The following is a 19,090-nucleotide window of genomic DNA, read 5'->3' on the forward strand; positions in this document are numbered from 1 at the left end:
AGTGTCAACCGCTGGTTTCTAGAAAGACATGCACAGACACAGCAGAAATTCTTTCTCCATCCAGAAGCTCAGCCCTGGTTCTTGTCTTCCGTGGTGGCTCTGGTTTCTTAGCAGAAGTGGCACTACCAAGCTCGCCCCTTCTCCTCTAGCGCTTTGCTGGGGAGAAGAGATAACCCCACTGCCGTACTCTGTTCCCAGAATAGAAGCCTCTCCAGACCAAACTTTGGCAGGAGGGACTCTATCCAGCTGGGACTTGGAGCAGGGGGAGGCTGCCCACTCGATGTTTCTAGTCAGAGCAAAATGTCTAGAAACAAGTCCCTTACTAATATCAGCCTTCCTAAGCCCCAAGTCTGGTTATATATCTTCTGGTCTCATGTTTCTCTTAATAAAACTACATGAAAAAACTACTTTTGACAAGCGTACAGAGTAACTAACAGGCTAATTATCAGGGTCTACTACTTTCATTTGTATGAGACCATGAACTCATCTTACTCTCCACTGTGATTAGCTTCGGGCTTCTTTTTATCCCACTTCACAGCCCATCGGCCTCCAGTTCTGTTTGTGACTCCTCCAAGAGAGACTGATCCCAGCTGCGATGCTCCCCAGCACAGGCCAACCTCAAAGTGCCTCAAAAGACTTGAAATCAAAGTCCCGCAGAAGTTCTAGCCCATCTAGTGTCCAAGCAAATGCAGGGAGCGAGCAGGTTCTGTTGAAAATGAAGGAGCTGGGACCAGTGCCAGGGACCCCGGGCTCAATAAGTACTCGTTATAGCATGAGATCTGATGTCATTCCAAACCTCTGGTACCCAGCTACTGCAGCAACTAAAAACCTAAGGAGAAGCTAGTCTTAGGTCCTCCCTTAAATGCACTCCAACAGATATAACTCTCTAGGAGTTCTTTGCTTACACCCTAGGTGTTCCTTCTTTGAACTCCACCTAGAGAGAATAGAAGGCATGAGGCCTCACTCATCGGTGTTCCTGGGACCATTTGTACATGTCCGAATCATCTCCTAAAGCCTTTCCTATGTAGCAGGAAGATTCTTCCTTATAAGATTTCAGACTCATCTAATACTTTTAAATTAACACCAATTTCCTATCTTACTTATCCAGAGCTCACTCCTCTACTCTGAGGTATTTCCCCTGCTTAAAACTCGCTACCTGATCACCTTTACATGCTTTAAAAACACTGCCTACTGGACTAGCCACCGAGACACTCCCATACCAACTCCTTCCTCACTCAACTATTTATCTACCTTCCTGGTTTGTTGACACTTATATCCAAAAATGGTTCCTTTAAAGTATATTACCCCAACAGCTTTTACATTGCTCCCTCCTCTTCTAGGCAGAGCTAAACTAGTTCTAACTATAACTTCCCTTCCCAGTTCAAACAGGAACAGAAAAGCTGATTAGCCTTAGGGCAGCCAGAGGGGTGAGGGCTGTCTGCCCCACTCAGCAGGCTATTGGAAACAGCGGGGCAAAACTAGAAGACTCAAGACTTCAAAGGTGGGGTGCGGGGAACACTTTGAGTGAGACACCCAATTCTTTTGAGACGCAGATGATTGGAAGCCAAATGAAAATTACATAACATCCTACGGTTAAAGTTCTCTGTCCATAGCCCAACTCCCTGGCTGCCGCCACACCTAGATTCTGACTCTACTTACCTATTTTGAGCAGCATAGATACTGGCCAGCTTTAGAGAGATTTCAATTATTGCATTGTCTTCCTGTTGGAAGAAAGGAAATGAAGATAATTCACACACGTTAAATTTCCTCATGGATTATTTCTGATCAACATCTAGAGAGACTTTGGTCTAAAAGCCATAGTCTTTATCCTTCTGGAGAGATTAGGCAATTGGATCCCTCAGCAACCATGTTTTTGCCCCAGTGGAAGACTGGTAGTTGTTATACAGGTCCAAGGGGGGAAAAAAAATCCACCTTTTTTTGCCAAAGCACATGGTGGGGGCTGAGCGGAGTTTTCAGGAAGCAAAACTATTTTGAAAACTGCTTCAGCTAGGGCCCAATCCCAGGCAATGTCCTTACCTGTTGCATGCCCCCTCCAAGCAGGTAACTCATTGTTGCTTTAAAAAGTTTTTCTGCCTAAAAGCATAAGGAAAAGATTTTTCTTTTACTTGGGACCCTGGATTCTAAGTACTAGTCTGATGCATCATCCCCTTGTAAAACACAACACACACACACATATACACAGAGCAAAACATCCTTGTGATGGGAAAACAGGCAAAAATACCAGGACCCCACCTCTTCTGGGCACCTTAAAAACCACTCTGTAATGAGTAGAAACCAACTTCATCTAAACCTACTGCAGCAGAAACTGCAAACTATTCCCTAATCATTCACTCTCCTATCCTTTCGGTTACAACATCTCCTCAGTTTTTAACATATCAGCCTCCTGTGCACTTAGGTACGGTCAGATGATGAGGTTTCGGCCAAGGGATGCAGGTAGAAGGAACGCGAACAATTTTTAAATTCTATTTTATAAGGAAGCTGCCTGCCTGCCCTTTCCCTCCTCTGCATCCTTCCTGGCGGCTGGGGGTGAGCTAACTCACCAATGCAGACGAGAACACTCTTAGAACGAACTCAAGCCTGCGGCCCACTTCATGGAACAGAGGTATCTACCATTCTTCAGTGCACAGCTAACTCTGGAATAATGCATTAAAAGAAATACACCCTCTTGTTTGAGTCACTCTATTTTAGGGTCTCTGTTACAGCAGCCGAGTTTGTACCCTTACTAATAAAAGTTCCCTGGAAGCTAGTCCTTCACAAATTCAAAATACCACAAACTGATTTTACTTACTTACATTTTCAAGTTGACCCCGTATAAATGCTAGGTTGGCCATCTGAAAGCAAATTACAAATTGTTTTTCAGTTTAGAGCACTGCATTTTACTTACTTCAAAACCTTTAAGCTAATGACTTCCTTTTATTTTTACCCTCTAAATAAAAAAAAAAAAAATAGTTCAAAGAGAAAGGTATTTAATTTGCTAAAATCAAAGCACAGCAATAGTGTGTGTAAATAGTTGCACAATCTTTGCCGATGACAAACCAAATCTAGATCCAATCATCACTGAAAAAACAAATACTAATGACATTTATTTTTGGTGTGAGATTTAGACTTCATATAAGCAAAGAGTGATAAAATGTTAGTACCCAAGGGTAATAAAAATTGGAACCAAAAGAAAACGTTGTAAAAACAAAAATGAAAGAGCTTTACAACACCCTGAAGGTCAGGAGCGTAAATCAGGAGAGCGAACAACCCTTCTGTTGCATCCACCCTTCATCATCAGTGGCTCAGACTGTTAGAAGAGTTACCAAATCATAAGTGTAAGTGATGGCCTTCCTGTTATCACTCTGGTAGGCAAGACGAAGAGCGTCATGTAAAATCAGCTCAGCCTCTTCTGGCTCATCTTTCATGATGCTCAACTGAAAAGAGAAAACAAAGAAAGGAACAGAAAATGAAATGTAAAGAAAGCACGTGTTATGTGCTACCAGACTGAAGGGATATGGCCACACACCCCAATACACAGAAGACAGCTATCCATTCATTCGTCAAATATTTACTGAATTCCAACTATGCACCAGGCTTTACGTTTACAATGGTAACAGGGAAGTAAGCTTCCCTTGCAGCTATGTGCAGCCACACGGCAAAGTTCTGGCCAACAGAGCCAGACACCAGGAATGTGAGCAATTTCTGCATCCTATTTTATAAGGAAGCTGCTTGCCCTACATCCTCTTCTTCCCTTCCTACAGGCTGGAAATAACCCTGTAGGACATAAAAGCTTAACAACAACTGATATAAACTATGAAGAAAAGTAATGGGAAGGAACAATAAGGAGTCCCCTCTAAATGGGAATCCGAGAAGCCTTCCGAGGAAGTGACAGTTAAACTGAGGTAGGATGGATGAGAAAGAGTCAACCAGGAATTATGGGGAATAATGACCCAGAGAGTAGGGGATGAACAGAGGCCCTATATGTCGAAGAGAAGAGTCTTCAAGAATCATTCAAGAAATGAAAGGAAACACATGTGAAAGGGAGATGGTGAGCCAGAGGATTACTGCTAAATGGGTGGGCAAGGCAGGGTGGTGTAGGTTATGTAGGGTCTTGCAGGCCATGGTAAGGAGTTTGGATTTTATAATAAATACAGTGGGAAGTCACTCAAAAATTTTTAGGCAAAGAGAATACGATCTAATTTACATTTTTTAACTTAAATATTCTTTTAAGATTTATTTATTTTTAGAGAGAAAGAGTGTGCGGGGCAGGGGGGTCCTCAAGCCGACTGCCCATCGAGCAGGGAGCCGGCAGTGGGGCTCGAACTCACAATCCTGAGATCATGACCTGAGCTGAAATCAAGTCGGAGGCTTAACCGACTGAGCCACCCAGGCGCCCCCCAATTTACATTAAAAAAAAAAAATGAATTCAGGCTACTGCATGAAGAGTGGGGCAACAGGGCAGGCAAGACTACCAGACAGCAGGCTGTGGCAATGTGGCCGGGAGGACAGCAGAGGGCAAAGAAAACGGCAGATTTCAGAAATACTTCGAATTTGCTGGCAACAGTAACTGTTGCTGGGCTGGAAGTGTACTGAGAGGCAGTGGTAAGGTAACCTCAGGTTTTAAGAACGACTAGGTTGCCAGGCTGGAAAACTGGGTAGATGGCAGCAAAGAGAAGATGGTGAAGGAACGTGCTGGGGAGGCCTCTGCGATCAACAGTCAGGTCTGAGGGGCAGGTGAGGCCCCAAAGTGGAGAGGGCATGTCAGGAGCACACTGCAGCACAAGAATATAAATTTGGATGTCGTTAGCACCGAGGCGGTAGCGAGCCCAGTGGCGGAGAATGAGATAACCTGAGGACAAAACAGAAAAGATTGTGGAGAAAAGGAAGACTTTAGAAAGAACAGAACCAACACTCAAGTGCGTTTTCTGGACGCTCCGTACGTTCCCAATTCTCGATGCCAGTCTCTTCGGCTTGGCTGGCTCCCTGATAAAAACAACTACATTTCCGCTAATTTTGCTTGGATAAAAGCGCGATGCCCGGGGTGCCACCTCCATCTGCACTGGGGACTGCAGCGGTCTGACTGCAGGCTCTGGAGTCTGACAAGCCTGGATGGATGCCAACACCGCCCGCCCCCCCCCCCCCCAACCATGACCCATCGAATTCCGGGCAATTCTACCCCCGGAGCCCTCATTCCAGTCTTCGGGAAACTGTGGAGCGGGCACTGCGCACCCACAGGGCCAACGAAGAGGGCTCGCTCACAAAGGCCGCCTCACCTTGGCTCGCTTCAGCAGCTGGATGATCTCGGCCTCGGCCTCGTCCGCCGCGCCCTCGGCGGCGGCCCCGCCCGCTCCCTGCCGCTCCTCCTCCTGCTCCTCTGCCGCAGCGGGCCTCGAGAACCAGGCGAGCGCTGCGGGAAGGGGCTCTGAGGTCACCGGGCCCGGCCTGCGCCCCGGTCCCCGCCCGGCCGGCCCCGCCCGGCCCGCGCTCCTCACCTGCCAGCAGCGGCAGCAGGCCCGGGCCTCCGCCGCGCGGCGCGACTCGGGATGCCGGCACCCCCACCTCAGGCGCCCGGCCTCCTGCCGGCCCCGGGAGCAGGCGCGCCGAGCAGGCCCGGCACCGCCGCCCCGCGGCCCGCAGAAGGCCTCGGCCCAGGCTCGGGCTCAAGAGCCGGTACATGCTCGCGCGGCGTCCTCGGCGCACTGCAGGCCCGGCCGGATCCCAGGACGTCCCGCCCCCAGCGCCGAGCGCCCACCGGATTGGTCGGGCCGCGAGGTGGGAGGAGGCGTCGTCGTGGCCGCCCGCATGCGCGTGACGCGCGCCGACGCCACTTCGCCTCGCCCCGCCCCCGACCGACGGCGGGAATTCTCGCTAGTCGCCGTCGGAGCGTCGCGCCTGCTGGGCTTTTGGGGGAGGGTAAAGGCCTGGGACGCCATGGCCTCCGCCTTGCCGGGAGTCACTTTGCCCGCTGTCGTCGAGGAGCTCCTGAGCGAGATGGCTGCGGCGGTGCAGGAGAACGCGCGAAGTACGGGCCGGAGGGCGTGCGTAGCTGCGCTGTGGGCGGTGGACCTGGCCTGGCCGGGCGGGGAGGCGAGAGGCGGAGTTCTCTGGGCCTGAGGGGCGCGGGGTTGGGGGCGCCGCCCCCGCGCTCTTCGTCCTGGCTTCTCCGGGCTTTTTTCCCCTGCGGTTCTATTCCCAAACCCCAGTTCGTAAAAAAAAAAAAAAAAAAAAAAGGAAAGAAAAGAAGGAAAAGGGAAGCCCGATTTGTTTAGGGAGCAGCGCGGTGGTTCCCTGCCGTACGGCGGGGCAGCCGGGACAGAAGCGCTGGGCGCTGCCACGAAACCCCTGAGAAGGGACCTGGGGCCAGGAGGGCAGAAGACACGGGAGCTTGCGGGCAGGTACGGGGAGGTGAAGTTCTTAACTGATTATTAAGCTTGCCTGTGGTCTTTTTCTCCCCCCTCAAAATCTTAATTCTAAAATTAATCGTCGCGCACACTGTGTGCACCAGATAAATATTTTAGAACCTGAAAACCCAAATGCATACGCAGTGACTGGAGTAAATAGGGATGTTGTGAAAGTAACTGTTACTTCTCTGACCAGCAGAGGATGCTCTGTGACTGTGCTTACCAAAAATCACCCAGGCGCTCTCAAGATGTGTTCAGGGCATGCTCGTATTAAAGATGGTAATTCTAATCAGAATGCACAGACCAACTGGAACTACTCAACCAGTGTAAAAAACGGCCACTTAATAGCAGTGCACACCTCAAAATTGCCGCTGCTTTTTCACTTGGACGGCTTTTGTTTTAAAAGGAGTGTACTTTGAAAGGGTTTATCTTAAGCAGCTGAGCCACCCAGGCGCCCCTGAAAGGGTTTATCTTGAGTTACTGTATTTATCCATACTGACGTAAGCATGGTATGTATGTTTAAAAGATTAGGCCAGGCAGGTATTCCGATATGTCGGGATCCCCAAAAGGATGGGGGAAAAAACAATCTGTTAGCTCAAACACTGGTTGCCAAAAGTGGGCTCTGTCTGAATGGGTTAATCCACACACTGTGACTCTCTTGGCTCACGGCTCAGGCAGAGGGACCACTGGCATTGATTCGTGTTTATTTCCAGCAGAACCGTTTCCTGCTATTTTAAAATATTTGTTCTACGTAGTAATGCACTGTTACTGTTCTCTATGCTTCAATGATAATATTTTTAGATCGAGATTCTGAGTTTACACTTGTATGATGATGTGATATCTAATCACAGCTGGGCCACGTAGGAAGCTGTGGTTGTTTCTCCTTTCCTGCATAACTTTTTGTTTTGCCTGGAATTACAACTGTTGTGGTTGTGTTTTTTTAGTTTCCTATGTATGTATCCCTAATTCAACCTCAAACTCTTCGCCAGTGTTCTAAATCTCTACTCCATATGTTCAGATGAGTGAGATGTTGTATCCGTTTCATTCTTCTGTGGAAATCTCTCCTAGAGCCTAGACTTGCTCTCCTAGCTGTTGGACTGACTGCCCTCCTAGCTATTTCCTGAGATCTTCCTTTACCACTATTTTCCTAGGAATTCCCTTTGCCTGTGTTGAGCGGTATGTTTATCGACAATTTTCTTTTTTTTTTTAATGTTTTATTTATTTATTCATGAGAGTCAGAGAGAGAGGCAGAGGCAGAGGGAGAAGCAGCCTCCCTGCCTAGCAGGGAGCCCGATGCGGGGCTCGATCCCAGGACCCCGGGATCATGACCTGAGCTGAAGGCAGACGCTTAACCATCTGAGCCACCCAGGTGCCCCTCTACAATTTTCTTTTTCTGGGTTTACTATCTTATTTTATAGAGCACATTCTCCAGTAGCTTCCTGAAGAAGCGTATATGAGGTATACTTTTGGAAGCTTTATGTGTCTAAAGAGTTTTTTCTAACCTCACCCTTAAATGATAGCCTGGCTAGGTATTGAATTATATGTTGGAAATAGTATTTCTTCAGACATCTGAAAGCGTTATTCCACTACCATCTGTCTCCTTGAACTTACTTTAAAAGAGTCTATTATTTTAACCCTCCCTGCTTCATCCCCATCTCCAAAGCGATCTGGTGCCACCAGTTTCTGAGGGTTGTAGGGGTAAGAGAATACTGGATTTTGGAGTATAAATGAGGTTATTGCTTGGCTCTCTCCATTGCTAGCTTAGGATTCAGTTTCCTCAGGTCTTGTAAATTATTTTCCAGTGTATCTTAGCTGTTGTTTCTCCCTGTCCTTTCATTCTGGGGAATTTATGCTTTTAAAAAATAATCCTTTTATTATTGTTTAGTGGAGTATTTGGAAGGAGTAAAATTAGATGCATAGACTTAATTTACCGTCTTACACAAAAATCTTCTTGGTTATAGTCTTTTAAAGATTTTGTCTATGGCCACCGGTTTAACATGATTAACTTTCTTCCCATTTGTGTTTTACAGTTCCTGATGAGCATCTGTCAGCGTAAGTATATATCCTGTTGTAATTTTTTTAACCATTAATGTGTCTTTTTTAAAGATTTTATTTAGAGAGCTGGGGGAGGGGCAGAGAGAGAGGGAAAGAGAGAATCCCAAGTAGACTCCACACTGGGTGTAGAGCCTGACACAGCACTGGATCCCACCACCCTGAGATCATGACCTGAGCCAAGATCAGGAGTTGGATGCTTAACCGACTGAGCCACCCAGGCACCTCAACCATTAATGTGTTTTAAAAGCCAGATCCTTTCAACAACTCTTGGTTTTTAAAAAATACTCTTACTATGATTTAACAGTCTTGCACACAGGAAGACGAACCATGAGAGACGATGGACTCTGAAAACCAAACTGAAGGTTCTAGAGGGGAGGGGGGTGGGGGGATGGGTTAGCCTGGTGATGGGTATTAAAGAGGGCACGTTCTGCGTGGAGCACTGGGTGTTATGCACAAACAATGAATCGTGGAACACTACATCAAAAACTAATGATGTAATGTATGGTGATTAACATAACAACGAAAAATACTCTTACTAAACTAAGAACAATGTTTCCTTGACATGATTGTTAAAAATCTGTCCAAAGCCAATACCAATCTTGGCCGTACAAGGTATTCTTGTGTTGTACTATTTGTCACTTTTGTTTAACATTGTTCTAGTAGGGGTGCCTGGGTGGTTCAGTCAGTTGAGCATCTGAGTCTTGATTTCAGCTTGGGTCATGATCCTGGAGTCCTGGGATTAAGCCCCACATCAGGCTCGCCACTTGGTGGGGAGTCTGCTTGTCTCCCTCTCCCTCTGCCCCTTTCCTGCTCACATGTGCACGCTCTCATAAATAAATCTTTTAAAAACAAAATTGTTCTAGTGGTTGTAGTTGTTACACTGACACATGAAAAAGAAATTAGAAGCATGACTGTCTGCAAGGAAAGACAGTCATCATTATTTGTAGATGACATAAATGTTTAAAAACCAAGAGAATAAAGGGTTTTTTTATTACAGAGATTAAAAATTGTTTTCCCTCATACCAAAGTTAAAAAATACAGCTGCAATCTCAGTAGAAACAAAGAAGTGAAAGCTACCCAGGAATAAGTGACATTTAATTGTATATGTGTACTTAATATTTAATAATCTAGAAAGATATATACCAACCTATACCAGTGATGATTTCAGAGGAAAGAAAAGAGATGGAATTTAGGTTTGCAAAAAGGTTTTAAGTTTTTCTCTACTAAGTGTTTTATAGAGATTATATATTAGAAAAAAATTACTATTAAAACAAAGAAAATAGGCAAATAATAAAAATGTAAATTAGCAGGGGCACCTGGGTGGCTCAGTTGGTTAAGCGACTGCCTTCGGCTCAGGTCATGATCCTGGAGTCCCGGGATCGAGTCCCACATCGGGCTCCCTGCTCAGCAGGGAGTCTGCTTCTCCCTCTGACCCTCCTCCCTCTCGTGCTCTCTATCTCTCATTCTCTCTCTCTCAAATAAATAAATAAAATCTTTAAAAAAAATGTAAATTAGCAAAAACTTTGGGGAAAAGGGTAGATCTTCCTAGTGATCATAAATAAATTAAAATAATGATGCAACTTCCCATCTGTAAAACTGGCAACCACAGAAACGATGTTGGTAAGAATGTCCCAGATGTTGGCAAGAACATGGAGAAAAGGGTAATTGATACCCTGCTGGTACAAGTGTAAATTGGAAAGTAACCTGGCAACAGGTGATAGGAGCTTTAAAACATATACATATTCTTCAGTTCACAAATTCCACTTATAAGAGTGTATCCCAAGGAAGTAATCATGCATGTTCATAAAAGATTTTATAGTGAGCATATTCATCCAGTATTGCTTATAGTAGCAAAAACAAAACCAAAACCCCACCTGCAGACAATCTAGTTATTCACATTAGATTTAAGAAACCCTAATTATCTAAAAATAGAGTTTGGGGAAAAGCAAGGTAATTCATCTCTACAGTGGAATTCCTTGTAACCGTTAAGAATGTAAAAAAAAAAATAGGAGGTGTTCACAGTAAGTTATAAAGTTACAAAGGCAGGTTTAAAAGTTCTTACTAGATTCATTTTTAAAGTTAACTGTGATTAATTGATAAAGTTATGACCAGATTTTATTCATTTTTCTTTGTCCATAGATAATCTTCGTATGTTTAATGTAAAAAATTTAAAACTTCCCATTCTAATAGTTTGTTGTATCAAGAGACAAAGTTTGTTGGAAAACGAAGAAGTTGAACATTTTAATTTTGAATATAGTAGCTCTGTCTTCATGTTTTGTGTCAGATCACATGAGTTCTTTAAAACATTAACTTTTCCATCTTAGGTCAACCCATCCATTTTGTTTTTCAGTTTATAAAAATAACTCCTACTTGTAAAAAAAAAAAAAAAAGTTCTTGGTTGGGGTTCCTGGGTGGCTCAGTCAGCTAAGCGTCTGCCTTCAGCTTGGGGCCTTGATATCAGGGTCTGGGCTCCCTGCTCATCGGGGAGTCTGCTTCTCCCTTTGCCTCTCATTCATGCTCTCTCAAATAAATAAAATCTTTAAAAAAAAATGTTCTTGGAAAATTGAGAAAACATGAAAAGCATCAACAATCATACCACCCAGTGATAATCACTGTTACAGTTTGGTTTATTGCTTTTTTTTTTTATTAAATATTTTATCTTGAGATATTGTGGGTTTTCTTAAAAATTTTTTAACGTGATTGAGAGTTTCTAAATACCTAATTTTGTGCCCAACCTTTCTCATCATAAGAATTTTCCCACATACCAAATTTTTTCTGATCTATCGTTTAAAGGTGGATAGCCTTTATTACTAATATAGAAAGTACGAATTAATACCCATCAGGTGGTAAACATGAAAATCTCTGATAATACTGGTCTTGGTTAGGATATGGGGAAAACAGAGCTCTTATACAGTGCTGGTGGGACTCTGGTTTCCACTGTGGAAAGCTATTGACAATGCCAATTAAAGTTGAAAAATGTACACATCTTAGGTCTCAGCAATTCTACTTATGTAACCAGGAAGAATTCTCATGTGCATTAAGGGACACGTATGGGGATAAGTGAGTATTCTTTATAATGTAAAACAGAGACAATCAGAATGCTTATCAGGGTATCTAAAAAATAAAATGTATGTACATTTTATGTACGTATTTATGTAATAAAATGTTAGTCAAAAAATAAAAAATACATATATCAACATGCATCATTTTCAAAAGCACGTTAAATAGAAAAAACCAAGTTGCCAAAAAAGCCTACAGTGTATCTTTTTAGGTTCTAAAACTTAGGAAACGAGCACACATATGTCTGATATGTGTGTGTATGCGTGTGTGTGCTATGTATACATATTCAGCTTACTTTGTCTAATAAAACACAAAAACATTAACAGTAAGGAAGCCAACAAATGCATGCAGTTGCCTCAGGGATGAAAGGAAGTTGGGAAGAACAGGAAGCACTATGATATGTAAAGAGGGCTTTTTCTGGAAACATGTTAACATTCGGGGGAGGTTGATTACGTGGGGTTTTGCTATATTGTCTGTTTTTCCAAATTAAAATGAGTTTTTTAAAAAAGTGCCAGTGGTGATCCTCTGGGTTAAGTTCCTGAGGTGACTGAAAGTAGGCAGTCTAATCTGAAGCCTCTCTGTTTCCCAGGCTGAAGTTCATCTTCGGCTCATCAGCCATCCAGGCCTTGGACCTCGTGGACCGACAGTCTGTCACCTTAATCTCATCGCCCAGTGGGAGGCGCGTTTACCAGGTAGAAATCTAGAGGTGGGGATGATCTCAACAAGGAAGCCCCTTAGGACAAAACGTTTTCGTGAGTCCCAATATTTCCTGGGCTACTGAAAAGCAAATGACCCAACTTCATAAAATCAGTGTGTTAGTAATTGAAATAAGCTAAATAAGACCTCTTAACCCTACCTAGTAGCAGTGTATAGAACCAGCAATGATGTGGAGAGGCTGTTTTCTCAAATCTTACTGCGTATAGTTGATTTTTGCTTCCCCGTGTTTATAACAAGCACTTTCCCCCAAAAAACTGTGTTGACACTTTCACCTTGTTCATTATCTCTTGCCTACAGGCAAAAGCCAAAATGCATTTTGAGGTCCTTTTGCACGCTCAGATTTATCTATCAGAAGTGATCTTTCAAAACTGTTGTCAGGAAGTACTTATTTTTTTTTTTTTTTTGGATCAAGATTATTTTTTTATTGCACATTTGCTTACAAATTTAGGTAGAGCTAAACCTCTAGTATTAAGTTAGTTTCAGCCATATTTCAATCACCTGAATTACAGCAGTGAATAGCCTATATGTTCCCCTAGGATTATGTTTCAGAAACTAGAACATTATCCTTCCCAATTTGTCTAGTTAACTGGAAGGAAGTACTTATTAATAAGGGTCAGACTATGCTGAAGGCAGGTTGTCTACTTGGACTTTAGTTTTGCCTTCTAGAATTTAAGATACGTAGATCTGTAAAGTAATAGCCTCTTATCAGACTCTGAAAGATTCAGATTTCCATGTGTTGATAATTCCTGCAAAAGCCCAACCAGGTATTTATCTTGCAGGAAACTGAGATGCAGAAAAGTAACCTCACATCTGGCAGTTGGGATTTGTAACTGCTGTCCCACACTGCAGCCCATTCCCACTCCCCCGCACCCCAGTGTAGCTATATGAGACAAGGGTAAGTGCCATGGGATTGAGGGAGGGGAATCTTGTGAATGAAATAAAAATATTGGCAGTGTTCTCCCCCAAGTTTTGAGTCTGGGGGTACCTGGGTGGCTCACTCGGTAGAGGGCATGACTCCTGATCTCGAGGCCCAAGTTGGATGTAGAGATTACTTGAAAATAAAATCTTAAAAAATAATAATATTTCCTTAAAAATTTTGTGTATGTGTGTATCTGGCTTGGAAGGAGTAAAGAAGCCATCAGCTCTAGTATGTAATCTAGGTCTTGCTGAAGACCAGGAAGGGGGAAGTTTTTCAGCATTTGGATTCTGGTTTATTTATATGAACATCTCAGAGTTGAGACCATGTCAGTTAATTTCTAGTGAGGGAGCAAAGCCTACTATTGTATTTACTTAAAAGAAGCCACCTATTAGAATTTTGTCAGGGCAAACTTAACAGATTAATAATCAAAGCTATTAAATGATGTTGTACCTGACTAGGTGTTTCCATTTTACTTCTTAGTGTTTTTATTTGGCGTTTCTATGTAGCTAAAATACCCAGAACAAAAAGGGCCTTTGAGTTTTGTCCACATCTTTTAGTTTCAGATTTTTTGTCTCCATTCCAGTATTAGCATAACACTTGACCTGTACAAACAGACTTCTAACTGCCCTCCAACTCTAAGATCTAGTCATTAGTTAAAATCTTAAAAGATTTTGTTTGAAATATTTCAGTTCTTGTTGACTTTTTGTTTCTCCCAAGATTGCCAGTTGTTTAACTTTCCTCATTCCCATCCTGTATTATATTACATTGCTTTATTCGTCATAAAAATGCAAACTTCCTAGTACTGTGACTTTCAGCTTGAACTTTGAATTAAATGAGGCTGTGGAAATCTTACACAGACCCTCAGTTTAACCTTAATGGTCTCATTGTATACTACTATAGTCCAAATTTGGCTTAAGTCAGAGGTTCTCTGAGATGATAAAAGTTGAGTCAGACCCTGTCTGATACTCCTCTGGTCATCTTTCCATAGGTCAGCCTTCTGATACTGTTACTGTCGTCCAGGTACAATGGTGATTATTCCAAAGTCGTCACTGGGCTGTTGTCACCCGAGTTGCTTTTCTGTAAACTTTTTGGGTTCACCTAGAACGAGGGATGCATCAGTCAGGAGAGGCTAAGCCATGCTGTGGCAGCAATGACCCCCCAAATGTCAAAGACTTAGAAAAACAAAGTTTTAGGTCTCATTCATGCTTCACATCCATCCAGAGTCGATTACCACTCCACTCCAGGACATCTTCATCCAGGGATCCCAGTTGGTGTAGCAGCCTTTCTCTGGAATATTGTGGATCTCAGAGCAGAGAGAAAAGAGGATGTGGTCTGTACCGATTTGTAATGTTTCCGCTCGGCTACTCACATTTTCCTGGCTAAAGCAGGTCACATAGCCAGCCAGTAGTTAATAGGGCAGGAATGTATAATCTTCTTTCAGAGGCAATGAGCACAGGGAACAGTAAATAATACAGTTGAGCACTGTGACGGCTCCTGGGAGGCTGGCAGCAACCATAAAATAAAACTGCACTTGCGAGTGGATGACCGTCCAGGTGGGTCACACTCCTTAGTACCCAACTGGAACCACAGCAGACTTCCTCCAAGGGAGGCTCATACGAGTCTACTCATGGGGCGCCGTTTCCTCTTTCACAGATGTTTCTTTTTTAAAAGCTCTCTCCTGGGGATAAACATTGCAGACTGTGGGTGGGAGAAGTGGGGGCGGTTCCTGGGTGGGGGAGTCATTTTTCCATTGAAGGCTGAAGCCACTGACTTAGAGGATCCCTGAGGTCAATTTCCAGTGGTAGTCATTTCTAACTCAGATTTTTGCCTGATTATTGGGTTCATTAGTCATCCGATGGCTAGATAAGGAAGAAACAAATTCACGATTTACTATCTCTTGACAGTATTTTACTGCCTCAGGCGGTTGAACGGTGTACTTTTAGTCTTGGCCAGCCCCTGACAGGATCAGGCAAGGGAGCCTCTGTAGAAATTCTTCCCCCTCCCTAAGTCGCCTGGCATTGATTCAGCATAGTCCAGAGTCTTCTCATGGATTGGGGACCCACAAAAAGAAGGAACCAGAGAACGATTCAAGTCAGTGTAGAATTCCAGAGGCTTATGCCTGCTTAAATTTAAATCTAGAGAGAAGAGGTAGAGGAAGGGAAGAAATCTTAACGTTTTATTCATTGGTAATGGTCCGGAGACCCAAGAATCGTTCACGTCACTGCTGGATGTTGGGTTTTTCCCAGGATTCAGTGGAAGACAGTCTGCTTTCAGACTGTTGTCAGTTTGACAAACAAGCACAACACTCGAACACTGCTCTTTTGTTGCGGCCTTCCCTGTTGCTTCATTCTTTTTTTTTTTTTTTTTTTTTAAGATTTTATTTATTTGACAGAGAGAGACAGCGAGAGAGGGAACACAAGCAGGGGGAGCGGGAGAGGGAGAAGCAGGCTTCCCGCCGAGCAGGGAGCGCGATGCGGGGCTCGATCCCAGGACCCTGGGACCATGACCTGGGCCGAAGGCAGACACTTAACTGACTGAGCCACCCAGGCGCCCCTAAGCTTTATTTTTTGTTGGGGAGAAAGAAGAATCTCAGGAGTGCTTTTTTTTTTTTTAAGTCCTGGCCTTTTCATTTCAATTGCCATCTCAGAGCCTAAAACTAATTTGAAAGCCCTGTGGCAAATTCGTAAGTGGCAGGTCATGGTAAAATGCCCCTCAGGATGTTTCTACTTCGTTGGATACTGATTTTACACTTCTGGTTTGGAAATTAAAGCCAGGAATGAAGGCCTAGACATTTTTGGTTTGGGGTGCTTGGCGGTAGAGAGACGTCAACAAGTGATTTCTCCGATAAGTTTGTCCCTTCATGCCACAGACACGTCATAATTTCCCTGTACGCCCGTCTCCTTTTTGTCCCCCAACTACGACCAAGGCGATTTGTTCCTGGACTGGGCCTCTTAACCAGCCCCTCAAGTATCTATATCCTCCTTCCATCCTGCTAGATGAATAGGCAGCTCCAGGCTTGCCTCATTCGGAGGCCTCCACCCCGTGCAGCTGAGTCATCCCTTTAGCAAGATTCTTTGCTTTATTCTCCCTGCCCTCAAATGTTTTTTAAGAGCCCTTTCCTTCTTCTGAAGACCCGTCTTCCTGTCTCACTGCTTGACTCTACCTATGTTCACACTTTGTTTAGGTGTGTGGTGGAAGCTTTAGAAATGTACACACCCACTGTGAAATACCAAAGGTTAAGAAACCCCACGCTAAAGTGTGTCCGAGGAGACCTTTCCCCTCCACCTCTCTCTAGGCAGCCCATAGGGTGGGCTCTCTAAATCGCTAGGGGGAGGATGGTTTAGCTAGTCTGAAACCCCAGTTTCCTTGTATGAAGCCCTCGAGGGCAGAGCCCCGAGCAGGAGGGGAGAGTCTGCACTTTTGGGTCACATGTTACTGCAGTTCTTCCCCGTGCGATTCGCAGGGCAACCCTGAATCCTCGGATGCATAAAGTCAAGGGAAGGAGGCTGTTTTCCAGCGTGCCTTTCGAAGTCTGATCTCATCTGTCCTTTTCTTTCTAGGTACTGGGAAGTTCTGGTAAAACATACACATGCCTGGCTTCTTGTCATTACTGTTCCTGTCCTGCCTTTGCCTTCTCGGTGCTGCGGAAGAGTGACAGCCTCCTGGTGAGGACGAGGAAGGCTCTTCCCACTCTAGTCAGATTAGCACATTCTTGGCCCTGACCAGCATGGCGTAAGCGCTATACAAAACGGGAATTTTTACTATATGTCAAAACAAATAGTTTATTGTCCTTGATTGCAGTTAGTCTTCTCTTTTGGGTTTACCCTCTCAAAATGCAGTGTCATTTTTAGATCTATATCCATTACCCGATTTTTTATTTATTTTTTATTTTCTTTAAAAGGTCACAGATGAAGCCTTGCGGAGGGCAACAAAATAATGTCAAAATTACTTTTTGAGTTGGCTCTGGGGAATTAGAGGGCCCGGTAAAAATATGAGCTAAACTGATTGTTGGCAACTTTGTGGATCCCCTACTCCAGCTATGAGGTGTTTCTTCCCACTGCCCGTAAGACAACCTGGCAGTTAGCCCCTAGAATATGGGGAAGGAGAGCACATGGAGACTTTTGCCCATTTCCCAGGCGCCCAGAGCCATCAAGCAGGAGCAAGACATACTCACATAACTCCTTATTTCAGACAAGAAAGCACTACCCACCTGAGAGCAGGTAGCTATTTTATAAGACTTGCCAAGGAAAATTATAGAACCCGCTCCATTCTTCCCCTTTCTCTCACACGGTTACCTTGGTAAACATCCTTGGAACGGGGGTGGCTGGTTGGGTATCCCATTGTTAAAAGACCACCTTCACAGCCGACATGTCATAAGTGTGTTTCACCTGTCAAGCGACAGGATTAAACTTCGGGCCCCTTCAGTGTCTAAAGCTGAAGGTGTTGGGACAGAGGGTCCAGCATGTCCCCAGAGGTGTGTACAGGCCTATATGGGAGGGTTCTGCGACCCACCCGTGGGACAGCACGACGGTTAAGGGAGCAGCCCGCAGACTCAGCACGTGGGTAAAATGGGGACAAGACTTGTCCTCATGGGGTAGCCGACAGATTTCAGTGTGATCGTCTGTGAGAAGCACTGAGCAACACGGTAGGTCAAGGAATGTCTGCCATCGCTGTGAAGAGTGTTCTGAAGGCTGGAGGAAAGCAAGACAGCTGAAGACGAAAATGAGGGGCCTGTCTTGGTTTGCACGGTGGGTCATAAACCCTGTGTCGGCTGGGTCTAAACGGCTTCCCAAAACAACAGGCAAAGTAAAACTTCCTTCATCCCCTCAGATTTCTAGAAAGAATATATCGTGTCATCTTCAACTGCGGTTTTTAGGCAGTGAGTCCGTAACATGTGTGCCCCACTCCTTTCCTAGTAAATGTAGCAAGAGGTCTTGGTCAGCTTCGGCCCTGCCCATCTCTAACGGGTTTGTGTTTTGTGTTCCAGTGCAAGCATCTCTTGGCGGTTTATCTTAGTCAGGTAATGAGAACCTGTCGGCAGCTAAAGGTCTCTGACAAGCAACTGACTGACATATTATTTGTGAAGAAGCAACAAGCAGCACAAAAGGTATAGACTGAGCATCGTTATCTTTCAAAGTAGAAGTCCTACCCAGAAAAACACTTCACCTACTAAGATTCACCTGCAGGAGAGGTGAAATAGATCTTCTGGAGACTTCTCGTCAACTATCCCTTTTCCCTCCAGGACAAGAGACTGTGAGTTGCAAGCCAGGATGTGCATATAGTTTGAAGGTCTACAATTTCTCCTGAAAAATCTGAGCCAGCCTCTGAGCCCCGTGGGTCAGTTTCCTGGATGAATCAAGCATTTGACCCAAACAAAGCCTAGTACTGTGTTCTGTCCACAGTTAGATTTTTTTTTTTTTTTAAGATTTTATTTATTTGAAAGAGAGAGCATGAGCAGGGTGGAGGGGCAGAAGGAGAAGCAGACTCCCCGCCGAGCAGGGAGCCCGACGTGGGACTTGACCCCAGGACCCCGGGATCACGACCTGAGCTGAAGGCAGACGCTTAACCCACTGAGCCACCCAGGTACCCAGTTAGTCAGATTCTTAAGTTACTGAAGTACTAGTAATTTTATTTAAGAGGTTGGAATGGTAGACGAAACTGGTCAGATGAAGTTTAGATGAGTAAGTGTGACTTCTCTCCTGGGATCCAGGAGTTTCCCCTGCAGCAACAGGAGCTCAGCGAGCGCAGAGAGGTGGCCGAAGAGCAGCCAGCATAGAAAGACTTCGGGGTTCTTGCCTCAGTGAGCTGCAGCCGATCTGTGGAGCTGGTGCCAGGAAAGCTCACATAGGCTGCAGCGTTAGAAAGGTGGTGTCGAAAACCAGGAAAGAGCAGTGGTCTTGCCCTGCATGCGCTGCAGGGCTTTATAACAAGCCAAAGG

The 19,090-nt window shown here is 44.6% G+C and overlaps 2 protein-coding genes across 2 annotated transcripts in view; one reads left to right on the forward strand and one right to left on the reverse strand.

Moving 5' to 3' along the window:
• TTC19 (tetratricopeptide repeat domain 19) overlaps nt 1-5,676 on the reverse strand; it is a 28,291-nt gene extending 22,615 nt beyond the window's left edge. Inside the window, exons 1-6 of the mRNA XM_027625508.2 lie at nt 5,493-5,676; nt 5,274-5,407; nt 3,324-3,434; nt 2,814-2,852; nt 2,038-2,094; nt 1,660-1,721 (exon numbers count right to left, since the gene is read on the reverse strand). Of these exons, the coding sequence (XP_027481309.1) occupies nt 1,660-1,721; nt 2,038-2,094; nt 2,814-2,852; nt 3,324-3,434; nt 5,274-5,407; nt 5,493-5,676 (587 nt within the window). The remainder of the gene's footprint in view (nt 1-1,659; nt 1,722-2,037; nt 2,095-2,813; nt 2,853-3,323; nt 3,435-5,273; nt 5,408-5,492) is intronic.
• A 116-nt stretch (nt 5,677-5,792) lies between these two features.
• ZSWIM7 (zinc finger SWIM-type containing 7) lies at nt 5,793-18,457 on the forward strand. Its single transcript, XM_027625517.2, has 6 exons — nt 5,793-6,022; nt 8,432-8,453; nt 12,106-12,208; nt 16,713-16,817; nt 18,140-18,259; nt 18,395-18,457. Exons 1-6 carry the CDS (start codon nt 5,803-5,805, stop codon nt 18,407-18,409), a joined length of 585 nt encoding a protein of 194 aa, XP_027481318.1. The 5' UTR covers nt 5,793-5,802; the 3' UTR covers nt 18,410-18,457.
• The last annotated feature ends 633 nt before the right edge of the window (nt 18,458-19,090 follow it).

The sequence above is a fragment of the Zalophus californianus genome, chromosome 16 (genome assembly GCF_009762305.2).
Source record: "Zalophus californianus isolate mZalCal1 chromosome 16, mZalCal1.pri.v2, whole genome shotgun sequence".
NCBI lineage: Eukaryota > Metazoa > Chordata > Mammalia > Carnivora > Otariidae > Zalophus > Zalophus californianus.